The 13,233-nt window shown below is 36.7% G+C and overlaps 1 protein-coding gene across 5 annotated transcripts in view; it reads right to left on the bottom strand.

The window, feature by feature from the left end:
- Tpd52 (tumor protein D52) overlaps positions 1–13,233 on the bottom strand; it is a 105,889-nt gene that overhangs the window by 9,537 nt on the left and 83,119 nt on the right. For 4 of the 5 annotated variants that reach the window (XM_027949376.2, XM_027949381.2, XM_071602276.1 and 1 more), the window contains exons 3-4: positions 8,773–8,921; positions 5,448–5,549 (exon numbers count right to left, since the gene is read on the bottom strand). In XM_027949376.2, coding sequence (XP_027805177.1) covers positions 5,448–5,549; positions 8,773–8,921 — 251 coding nt within the window. Of the gene's footprint in view, positions 1–4,339; positions 4,367–5,447; positions 5,550–8,772; positions 8,922–13,233 lie in introns of all 5 variants that reach the window. The other variant, XM_027949366.2, reaches the window with a different exon arrangement.

Here is a 13,233-nt window from a genome sequence, read left to right as displayed (position 1 = left end):
CCAAATTTAGATGAAATTCTTTTTTTTTTTTTTTTTTTTTTTTTGGTAGATAGTCTGTAATCCAGGGGACAGCAGCTCTCATTTGGGCTTCTCTTTGGAAAGTTAACAAAAGCTTCAACTGCTTCAACTTAAAATTTCATCCAAGGTTAAATATAATGTGGAAACCTTCAAAAGCAAAATACCAGGGTGCTGCTAGACCAGAATCATCTCATAGGCTGTAAGGATCAGTTAGCATCTATAGCAAACTTTCCCACCTTGATTTGTAAACATCAAATATATTATCAAAGTAGAAATATAAAGCTGTGTTTCTCAAAACACACTGAGAAGAAGAAAAAAAGTCACAGGGCATCCTGATTCTCACTAAATACTTCCTAATCTCAAATTTACTCCTACTGTGAAAAGGTTATTTCTTTTTTTTTTTTTTTTTTTTGGTGGTGCTGGGGATTGAACCCAGGCCTTGTGCATGCAAGGCAAGCACTCTACCAGCTGAGCTATATCCCCAGCCCCCAAAAGGTAATTTTTTAAAAATAGCTAAACTGATTTTAATTTTTTTTCTGATTTCTTACACAGTTATTTTGAACTTTTCATCTTAATAACTAGCGGTGGAGGGGCAGATGGTGGGGTGGGGGAAGGATACAGTAAGTGGAGAAAGACAAGGAAGAGGATGTGCGGCTTTCAGCCAGGCAGGCTTGTAAGAGCCGTCTGCACATGATTATGCCATTTTGCCCCCAACAATGTCTTCATGTAGACAATGGAAGAGTTACTTCTAAGCAATGCCTAGAGAAACCATCTCAAACTATCACTCCTCTGGGGAAGCACAGGAGAGAGTGCCAGTTTCAGATCTAGGGTGTCCTGGGATCAAATCCGGACCATCAGTCACTCACACTTGCTTGCCAACCCTGCGGAAATCAATCTCCCCATGGGGCAGTTTCCTCCCAACTGCAGTATGAAAGCAATCCCACAATTACTTCAGAAGCTCAATCCATAGCTTTTCGTGGCATAAATTCTTTAACCATTATTATAATGGATGATTTGAGTTGAAACACAAATCAGCATCTACTTCGTGCTAAATGTTCTCTCTCAAAGTTTTCAAATTTCATAGTTATTTCATTCATTAGCTTTGACCCTACAGTCCAGAACAGTACTCAATACACAGCACTCAATAGATACTTCTAAATGAAAGAATCGAGGAATAAACAATTTTGTTAACTAAAATTGGGAAGTAGAGGTATGAAAGTTATAAAAGTTATTATAGTGTTTCAAAGTCTAATCAAAGGGTATTCTCTTTCTAAAAAGAGACATTTCTTTTTCACTAAGGGGTAGAAATTTTCAGCAAAAGCGACTTATCTTGAATGATTTTAACAAAACAAAAAATATCTAATCGTATACATGAAACATTTTAAAAGAAGCAATTCCCTTTGAAAATGAGGGTAAAATGACTTAGCACTTCCTCTTAAATGTATCAAAAATAAGCCACATGCTACTAAATAAATACAGTTATACTATTTGTAACAATGAAATTATGTTTAACAGTAGCACTGATGAACTGTTCTTTTAAAGTTTATCTTGAAATTGTAAAAGCATGAGCCAATACTTACATGTATGTATAAAGAGTAAGCAAAGAGGAGAGTAGTGGAAATGCATAGAGCACCTGGGGGAAAGCTGGCTGTCCCCAGAAGTTCCCCAGGACAGTTCTCATTATCTTGTCCTACCTGACCCTTAGCAGCCCTGCTGGGCCCTCATTCTCAAAGCATAAAACAGATATTCATATCATCATTCCTTCTCTCTTACTCACTCCCCCTACCCCCTCCATCTCTCTCTACCTCCTTCTCTTTCCTCTCCATCTCCCTCATTTTCCCTCTCTCTCTTTCTCCTCTCCTCTTTTCCCCTAATCAAAGTATGACAAATATCTAAACTTTAAGAGATAATTAGATGACTCTGTACGAGTCAACTACAGTTTTAATTTAATACCTTCAAGTTGGCAAAACTAGGTACATTTCTCCTTCTGTATTTGTAATTACATTTAAGAGTGAAATCACTGGCCTAAATTTTCCAGAAATACAGATTTGGAATAGTCAACTGGATTAACCAAGCAGTTGCCCAAAGGAGCCTCCTGCATCTATCCCTGGTGGTAAAGGGCCTTGCTGCTGAAATTGGAGCACTCAATTTTACAGTCTAGCTCCCTCTCCTTGAACAGTTCCCATGGCTAGTATTTGCCTCTGTGACCCACATGATCTTAAAGATGTAGTTTTTCTTCATACATCTAAACACACTCCATCAGAATAAGTGACTGGTGCACATCTGTAATCCCACCTACTTGGGATTATAGGAGGATTCCAAGGCCAGCCTGGGAATTTAGCAAGACCCTGTCTCAAAAAATTAAAAGGACTTGGGGTGTGGTTTAGCAGTAAAGTGCTCCTGGATTCAACTCCCAGTACCACCAAAATGTGGGGGCGGGTTACCCAACCTTTGGTCTGTTAAGAATTAATTACAAAGATTTATCAGTATCTTATGTCTCTCATTCCAAGTATTAATCAAAAGATTTACTTAACATCCACATATTGATACACAGTATAGTCATTAAAAACAAGACTAGATACCTATATCCATCTACTTGATATTTCTAAAGATGTAGAAAAATAATAGTGATAAGTACAGATGAAACATATCATTTCTCTAGAGCCCTTGCATGTTCTTATAGTTTACATCTATATCACATCTAACATTCTTTAATCAAATACTTACAGAGTCTTCCATTCTTAAATACATCCCAAGTCCCCTTCTCCTTACCCCACTTGACTCAAAAATTTTAAGCTCTATTTTAATAACTGCCTTGTCTGTTTTATAGTTATAACCTTAGGATCTGCCCACAGCAGGCACCCTGAAGTTAGCAGAATGAATTATATAACTGAATGCTTACTCAGTGGCCTACAATATTTAGGCCATTTTTTAAAATATGGTGCTAGGGATTGAACCCAGGGCCTTGTGCATGCAAGGCAAGCACTCTCCCAACTGAGCTACAGCCCCAGCCCCTAGGCCATTTTTTTACTGAACTCCAAAGATATAAAATCACCTCCTATTACTGGTGACTTGATTTTTAATTTTTTTTTTTTTTTTTTTTTTTGTATTGAGGGTTGAATCCAGGGATGCTTTACCACTGAGCTACCTCCCCACCCTTTCTATTTTTTTATTTTGAGACTAAGTTGCTTAGAGTCTCACTAAATTGCTGAAGTAAGGCTCAAACATGCAATCCTCCTGCCTCAGCCTCCTGGGTCAATGAGATTATAGGCGTGTGCCACTGCACCTAGCTAGTGACTTGATTTTTTTTAACACATAATTTTTTGCTTTAAAGAGTTCAACATTTAGAGTCTGTACATCCCTATGACTGACTCACTTCTAGGACTGCGTGTCATCAAACTCTGAGCTATTAAGTATCCATTTGCTTACTTAAGAAGGCATATTATAGCTAGATCACAATAGTGATGCTTGAGAAGACAATTTGCTATAACAGGAACAGAAATGGAAACTACTATATTATCCTTCCTGCTGACACTCTAAAGATCTCCCTCCACTTTTGTTTACTTCCCACACCTGACTGATTATCAGAGTCTGGGAGAAAAGAAAGGTTTGCTCAATATCACAAGTACTCCTATAAGGCATGACCTGAGCTAATGTCTTTTAAATGCACTTTCTGTTTTAGACTAATACACTTTTTCCTTTGCAAAATCATGAAATTGTTTTGGTGCATAAAGAATATAACTGGGGTAATAAAATGGCAAAAACTGTAAGCTAGTAATACAAGTATTAAAAAGTGTGAAGTAATGGTAAAAAAATTCTTATGTTTATTTTAACAAACACACAAAAAAAGTAGAGTTGCTCATATAAGACAGAGGACTTAACACAAGGCAGTACATATGCAGTCTATTATAATTACATAATGGAACCCAGGTGAAGGAGAATTCCAACATCCTTACAAAAGCACCAAAGAACCAAAAGCATCAAAAACAAACAAACAAAGTCAGACATTAAAAGGGAGGAATTCTGCATGCCATGGTAAGACTGCTTCTTTTAAAAAAAAAAAATTAAAAAAGAAACTTCAAAACCATTTCCATATCCCTTGAACCACAGTGTCAAATTCTTCTTTTAATTTATCCATTACTCATGGTATACGAAACCCTCCCTTTAAAATTAGAAATGCACTAGAGGAAAAAGATATTGCAAATGCAAGAAAATTATGTAGTGGACAAACATGACCATTCAACGTGGCTTAATCATCTCATCTTAGCACACTTGTCTTACATGATTGCTAGACTGCAGTGATGGTTCAAACTCTCCTTACCTAAAGGAATGTGAAAAAGCTTGCAATCTGTAAGAAGCCAGAGTAAGCATTAAAAAAGAAAGGAAGTACTGATAAATCTAGAACAATTAAATAACCTACTTTAAAAAAGTCATATGATGTTTTACCTGGGCCCTAAAATGCTACAACACCATTCAATCAGCGTAAAAAGGAGAGCATCTAATAAACGTATGTATATATATAAAACACACACATATGTGTAAAAGGGGTCAAGAAAACTATGCTTATTACATTAAGCTTAGATTTACGATACTCCAAATACAATGAGCCAGGAACTTGGTTATTTTGATACAAAGTATATAATACCTTAACTGACCAAACCTATTCAACTAACAAAATTCTGGTTGTAAAATCTACTTTCTCCACAAACAAGATACACAAAGTCATGCAATCTGAGCTTTTTTTTTTTTTTTAATCACAAATTTTGCATGCCAACAGAAAGCACAGCTGATATAAACCATGTTTGTCATCTTCAGCACTACTCTAATCCACATGGGTAGAGGGAGGCACAAAAGCACTATGAAGTGGTTTTATCAAAATGACAAGAAAAATATCTGCAAACTAATCTCAAATACAAATGCAAAATAAAAAGCAACAGCTCAAAAATCAAGATTTGGGCCTAAGCATGAATGTAGGTATAGCTTACGAGTTAGTACGCATCATTGTGCAAATCAGCCTGTTGCAATCACACCATGGGCACATTCAGAACGTAAAGCTGGGTCTCAATCCAAGCGTGCATGTCAATGTTCTTGTACTCATCCCCAGAAAGGCACCAGGCTCTACCCACAATCACAAATTTGCAACCACCAGGGACATACTTACCACCCTGTAAAATGAAGGAGGACTAAAAAACACAAAAGTTTGCAACCAGAATTTCTCAACAACTTTTAACAGATTCATAAGGTGATCATTTTGAAGTCAGAATGTTATGCAAACATTTTAGGTCCTGGCTGGACAGAGCACCCTCCCTCACTCCATCAGAGGAGAGAATTCAGCATCATCTTGAGCCAAAGTTGGGAAACAAAAGCAATCACAAGAGCATTTCAATCTGCCTGAGCTACTTAGTGAGCAAGGAAAAATGCAGACATACTTTACATCTTCCAGCTTTCTGGTGATGACTGAGCCAACAGATGACAATGCAGCAGAAGCCTTCTGTCCAGCCTGAGACAGGGTTTCAGACGTCTTCTTATATCTATGTCCAATTATTAAAAAAAAAAAAAGTCAGTTAATCTTTTCTAACGTTATTTCAAGGCAGTGGTCACCATCTACTGAAGGACTCTCAAATATCTTTTTTTTAATAGTATCTTTTTTATTTTTTTAGTTGTAATATGAACACAATGCCTTTATTTATTTTTATGTGATGCTGAGGATCGAGTCTAGTGCTTCACATGTGCTAGGCAACCACTCTACAACTGAGTCACAACTCCAGCCCCTCAAAATAAAATATCTTTAAGAACTTCTAAAATCCTTCCTAATTCCAGGGCAGCAACAATTACATCACAGTCTGAGCCATCATTTCAGGCAGTTTCCTGCAGCACCCTCATCCAGACAGAAAGGCAGAGGCTTATTACAGAAGGCCCACAGAATCCAAGGAAAGTGTTTCAAATAGTAGCAAAATGAAAATGAGCCAGAGTCTGAACAAAATTACGCCTTTTCTTCCTTCCTTTTCCACATAAGTCAAACAAAGCAAAAATGAAATCAAATTGTTCAAATGCCTTTTACACCATTATCTCACGTAGTTAAAGCAAATAAAACCAGGCTCAAAAGCAAAAGTAGGTCAGGTTCAGTAGAGCCCTTGTATATTTTATTATCTAAACAATTTTATGAGCATAATTTTTTTTAATTTTTCCCATCTGTACAGCTACCAAGTAAGGACTTGTTGAACCCTCAACAGAGTATGTAAAAGATGCAATACTTAAAATGACTCTAGGGTGATATTGTACCAGAAAGGTGTAAAGTTACCACCCCTTCTCTTCCCAGCCACCTAAGATTAGAGAAACAAACAACAAAAAGAGTAGGGTACCTACCACAAAGGTTAAGATCCCCACTGTGGAAATGAAAGCTCAGGCATTTTTTTTTTTTAATATTTTTTTTAGTTGTAGATGGATACAATATCTTTATTTTTATTTATTTTTATGTGGTGCTGAGAATCGAACCCAGGGCCTCACGAATGTGAAAAAAGAGCTCTACCACTAAGCTACAAGCCCAGCCCCTCAGGCATTTTTTCTTACCCCATCAAGATCAAATACCAGGAACAAATATTGTTCATGATAATGCAGTCAAAGACTAGTTTCCTTTGTGTTTTCCCACTGCCAATTAATATGAATGGAAATGGACCAAGAGTGGGCAAGTACCATCAGGTCAAAAGCAGCTGGCCTCACTGATGATGGCTAAGCTGTAAACAACTCCTAAGCTCACCTGGTCAGCAGTTGCAGAGATACAAAAGATAAGACAACAGTTTAAATCCCTTGCTAGAAGTTTGCTCCTCCTTGTGACAAGAAAGAAAACTGCACTATGATAATGCTATATCAGAACTTGTGTGATCAAAGACACATCTCAAAGAACTGGTCTCTGCTATGAGCACATAGAAGAGACTGACCCGAGAATCTTATGATACATACAAGCAGATTAAAAAATAAAAAGGACTGGCTGTATAGTTGTCCAGACTTGAATTTGAGTCCTGACCCAACATTTTGAGAGGTGTGTGACCTCAAAACTTCACTTATCTGGGCCTATTTCCTTATCTAGGGTTGTCTTACCAATACTCTAGTGACTTATTCTGAGGACTAAACGACACTATATATATATATATATATTTGGAAAGTCAATATACAGTAGTCCCCTCCCTAAACTGATGGCAATACATATTCCAAGACATCAGTGTATGCATAAAACCACAGATCTCACAAGCTCTGTATATACTGTTTTCTCTAATGTGGCTTCTAAGTGACTTGGTAGCATATTCAACATGAATACACTGGACAAAGGGGATGATTTGTGTTCCAAGCAGGATAGCATGAGTTTTTTGGGGTTTTTTTGTTTGTTTGTTTTTTTAATGATTTCTGGAAATTCCTAATGGAGGGAAAATATTTTTCCTCTCATGTTTTTAATTGGTGCATTATAGTTGTACATGATGATGGTATTTGCTGTTACATATTCATATATGCATACAACACACAATATAACAGTATAATTTGGCCAATATCACTCCCCAGCACTTCCCTCTTCCTTCCCCAACTCCCTCAGTTCCTTTCTTCTACTGATCTTCCCTTTGATTTTCATGAGATCCTCCCCCTCTTTTTCCTATCTAGCTTCCACATGATAGAAAACATATGACCCTTAACTTTCTGAGTTTGACTTATTTTGCTTAACATAATAGTCTCTAGCTATACCCATTTTCCTGCAAATAACATAATTTCTTTTTTATGACTAAATAAAACTCTTCTTTATTCATTCATTGATGGACACCTTGGCTGGTTCCATAGTTTGGCTATGTGAATTGTGCTGCTATAAACATGAGTATGCATATATCATTGTAGTGTAAAGACTTTTAATTCTTTAGGACAAATACCAAGAAGTGATATAACTGGACCATATGGTGGTTCCATGCCTAGTCTTTTGAAGAATCTCCACACTGATTTCCATAGCAGTTGTACTAATTTATAATCTCACCAACAGTGTAAAAGTGTTCCTTTTTCTCCACATCCTCCCCAGCATTTATTATTATTTGTATTCTTGATGACTGTCATCTGACTGATGTGAGATGAAAACTCAGTATAGTTTTGATGTGCCTTTCCCTTATTGCTAATGATGAACATTTTTTCATATATTTATTGGCCATTTGTATTCTTTTTTGGAGAAGTGTCTGTTTAATTCATTTGCCCTTTTATTAGTGGGGTTATTTTGCTTATTAAAGTTTTTTCTATGCTTTATATATTCTAGATATTAATCCTATCAGAAGAGTAGCTAGCAAAGATTTTCTCCTATTCAGTAAGTTATCTCTTACATCTAATTGTTTCCTTTGCTAGAGATTTTATCATGCTACTCAGAAGGGCATGCAATTTAAAACTTATTAATTATTTATTTCTAGAATTTTTTCATTTAATATTCTCAGAGTATAGTTGACTATAAGAAACTGAAACCTCAGGAAACAACTATGGTAAAGGAGGACTATTGTATAGCCTTCTTGAATTTGAATTTTGTTTTTTTCAACTTGCATATGAGGCTGGTTTTATTTCTATTCCCTAAAACAGTTAGAAAACCAAAGTTATAATAGAGAAATGGAAAGAAAGTGCTCTGTGTGATTTAAATAAAAGCTATCCAAGTGTCCTCATCCCCTTTCTCTTCCCTTCCTCAAAGGAAAGGTACAGAAATGTCCTTCACGTTGTCTAGAAAAATGTATTGAGGGAACATACGCAGACGTTGCCGTCACATCTTGCCACCCTTTGGCAATGTTCTGTTTTAGTTCCTGTAGTGAATTGATTCCAAGTTTCCGCTTGATCTCTGCTAGATGCTTCTCTTTTGCTGCTAACACCTGAGACAGAGTCTGGATTTCTTCTTCTACCTATGAGGAAGAGATTTGGGGGAGGAATATGGCAAAAGTTATTCAGTAAGTCAAAATTATTAGAGCAAAACTCTACTCAAAATTCCAGAGTGATTTAAAAATTGATTCATTTACCTGTCTTTTTAAAACATCATGTTGTTATACAAACAGGCTACATGCAGGTTCTCTCTACAGAGCTGTTCTTTTCTCTCTGCAGGTAATTGTTCAAATTCCTATTGAGCTGTATCTGCTTTCTCCTCTCTCCCTGTAGTTCTTTACTTAGTTATTGCATGGTGGTTGAGAGCTGAAAACTCTTTCCAACAGATAATGCTCAATTCACTCCATACCTATTCTGCTGACCTGTGATGCAACCTGCCAGATAAAATAATTCTACACTATTTGAATGCCCACAAAATCTCTATTTGTGTACAAAATCAAAATAACCTTCATTCCCCACTAAAACATGTACCACCAACCCACACCAGAATTCAACCTTCTTGTGTATTTCATGAGTTCATACTGGGTGTATCATTTTTCGTGACTGCCAAAGAAACTGCCATAATAAACCGCACTGCCTCCCACCAGGGCCTGTGGAGATCCTTTGTGGGTCAGGGACCCAAGACCATTCACCCATCGAGGGGCCGTGAACCAGTGATATGACTGGTGGGAAAGAGGTACTTAACTAATCATTCTATCATCCAGAAGCTCAGTTTGAGAAATTGAGATAACACTGAAAGGAGAAGCTGAAAAGACTTGGAGGAAGAAGCTGCAGAAGCTAAAACTGTAAGCAGGTGCTACAAAGAAAAGAAAGAGTAGGAGAAAAGGCTAAACCAAGAAATCAGAAAAAGGGTAGGCTCACACAGGGAAACACACCATATGGGAGAGAATTTGTTTTTTTGTCCTAGAAAATTGAAAAATTAGGTCCCTAAGGTATGCTTCTTACTATTCTAGACCTTTACAGAAATGCTTCCCTTAGCTTGCTGCAAAACCATACTCTCAGCCCTCATCAGCACACTTCTATGACCTCAAAGACAATATAACCTTTAACAACAACATACATAACTAAGTCAACTGTTTGCGCTGCTAATTAAATCTTAAGAGAACATGAAATTAAAAAATATAGTACTCAACAATGGAGAGAAGCATATATCAAACATGATGTGGACACCAAAAATAGAATACTCTAACCACTCGGCTCTTAAATGGCTTAATTGGAAGGTATGTCAAGAACAGACAATCTTCTATGCCTGTAGGAGATAGCTCAAGTATTGTACCAGTTTTGAAAGATATATTTTAAGATTAATGCTGATGAAGTAGAATGTAAAAATGTAGCAGAAGGGGAGTAAATATGGTTCAAAATTGAGTAAATTGAATGATTTGCCCAAAGTCATCCAACAAGTAACACAGGAACCACAAATTCAACCTAGGTTTCCAGACTCCACTTCTCCATGATTTCAGAATGAGTGACTTAGTTTAAGCTCTGAAAGTACTTACAAATCTTTGCAATTAAACCCAGGGGCCTCATCGTGCACTCTTAGCTTTCCAATACCTCTCTTTCCCCCAAACTCCAAATCCCCGGGTACTTCACATAGACCTATATGGTAAGCTTCCTACCCCTCACTTTTCTGAGGTACCAATTTCCCCTAATGAAACTTAGAAAAAAAAAAAATACCACTGTGAACCTTCCTAACAATGCACAACCCAGTGTATTCCCTGCTTTTGTTGGTTAGCATGTGGTAAAATACAGCCCAACATTGCTACCATTCCTTAATTCCACACACACAATGACTTTAAAAGCATTAGAGAACATCATTAAGAATCTCTAGTGCAAATCAAAAATAACAAGTGAAAAAGTCATTACAAGGTTCTATTAATGGAGACTGTGGTACTTGGCATTAAGAACAGACATGTAAGGACTAGGGATATAGCCCAGTCATACACTGCCTGCCTAGCTTGTGAGAGGCTATGGGTTCAACACCTAGTACTGAAAAAGAGGGAAGGGAAGGAGAGGAAGAGCAGGCCTGTTGATCAGTGGAATAAAATTAAGCAAACTAGTTTTCAATAAAAGTGGCCAAGATAACTAGTGGGGGAAAAAATAGGTTTGTTTGTTTTTGTTTTTTGTTTTGGTTTGTTTTTTATCCCCAATAAATATGACTTGGACAACTCAATTTCCAATTTCTTGGATAAAAGAATAAAATTGAGCACTTAACTCAGTTCATATACAAAAATTAACTCAAAATGGATCAGAAACCTAAATATAAAAACTAAGCCATATAACTCTCAAAATAAAACACCGAGGCAAATCTTTAAAACCTTGATTTAGGCAATGGTTTCTTAGATATGACTCATAAAGCACAAGCAACAAGGAAAAAATTAAATTAGACATCATCAAAATTAAAAACTGCTGTACTCCAAAATACATTATCATGAAATTAAAATGACAACTGACAAGTCAGGTGTAATCTGACTTGTAGGTCTGTAATCCCAGTGACTAGGGAGTTTAAAGTAGGAAGACTACAAGTTTAAGGCCAGCCTCAACAACTTGGCAAGATCCTGTCTCAAAAAGTATATTGTTGAGGGGCTGGGGTTATGGCTCAGTAGTAGAATGCTCACCTAGCATGCATGAGGCACTGGGTTCAATCCTCAGCACCACATAAAAATAAAATAAAGATATTGTTTCCACCTAAAACTAAAAAATAAATATTAAAAAAAAAGTATATTGTTGGGCTGGGTTGTGGCTCAGCAGTAGGGCACTTGCCTAGCACACGTGAGGCACTGGGTTCAATCCTCAGCACCACATAAAAATAAATAAATAAAACAAAGGTATTGTGTCCAGCTACAACTAAAAAAATTTTTAAAAATTACATGGTTATATTGTGTACATGTACAAATATGTAACAATAAATCCCATCAATATGTACAACTACAATGCACCAATAAAATATGTAGAGGGAAAAAAAAGATCCTGTCTCAAATTAAAAATACAAAAAGGGCTGGGGATGCAGGTCAGTGGTAGAACACCTCTGGGCTCAACCCCTGTACCAAAAAAGAAAAGAAAAACTGACAGAATGGGCAAATTAAGTGCCTGGGAGTTAAATGTTATATATTACGATATGTCTGGTCTAGTATCCAAAATATATAAAGAAACTTACAGCTGAATAATAAAGACAAATAACCAGATTTAAGTGGGAAAGAGACTTAAGTAGACATTTCTTGCAAGAAGAAAAGATGATCAACATCAACAGAAATAACACTTTACATCCAGTAGGACTGCTATAACCAAAAAGACAGGCATAAACCAGTGTTGGCAAGGACAAAAAGAAACTGCAACCTTAGTTACTGTTGGTGGAAGATAAAACGATGCAGTTTGGCAGCAAAGCAGTTGGATGGTTCCTCAAAAATTAAAAAAAAAAAAAAAGCTACCATATGTCCTGGCAGTTCTACTCCTAGGTATTTAACTAAGAGAACTGAAAACATATACCCCCAGAAAAACCCATATACAAGTGTTCACAGCAGTATTACTCTTAACAGTCCCAAGTGAAAACAACTAAATGTCCATCAACTGATGAATGGAAAGACAAACTGTGACCATGTAATGGAATACTGTTCAGCCATTAAAAGTCCTGGTATGTGTCACATGAGTGAACTTTGAAAACATTATACAAAGTAAAAGAAGCAATCATAAATGACCATGTGTTACATGATTTCATTTACATGCAACATTCAGAATAGGCAAATCTATGGGGAAAGAGATAATCACCAGGGGCTGGGGAGGGAGAATTGGGACTGACTGTTAAGGGGAACAGGTTTCTCTGTGAGATGATGAAAATGTTCTGGTATTGGCAGTGATGGCTGTACAACCTAGTGAATGAACATAGGCAAACCCCAAATTGTACACTTTAAAAGGTTGAATTTGATAGTATTTAAGTTATAGCTCAAAGTAAGAATAGAGTTGGAGAATATTATGCTAAGTGAAATAAGCCAATCTCAAAAAAATCAGAGACCAAATATTTTCTCTGATAAGTAGATGCTAATCCATATGGGGGTAGGGGCACATGGGATAAGTGGAAGAAGTTTGGATGGTGCATAGGGGAGGTCGGGAGGAGACAAAGGGGTAGGAAAGACGGTGGAATGATGGGCATTACTGCTCTAGGTACATGTATGATTGCACAAATGATGTGACTCTACTTCATGCACAACCCAAAGAAGTGAAAACTTGCTCCATTTGAGTACAATGAATCAAAGAGCTTCCTACTGTCATGTATAACTGATGGGAACTGATAGATAGATAGATAGATAGATAGATAGATAGATAGATAGATAGATAGATTAA

Source organism: Marmota flaviventris, chromosome 15 (assembly GCF_047511675.1).
Source record: "Marmota flaviventris isolate mMarFla1 chromosome 15, mMarFla1.hap1, whole genome shotgun sequence".
Classification (NCBI taxonomy): Eukaryota; Metazoa; Chordata; class Mammalia; order Rodentia; family Sciuridae; genus Marmota; species Marmota flaviventris.
The sequence above is the reverse complement of the archived record's forward strand: the minus strand, read 5'-3'. Positions and strand labels throughout refer to the sequence as shown.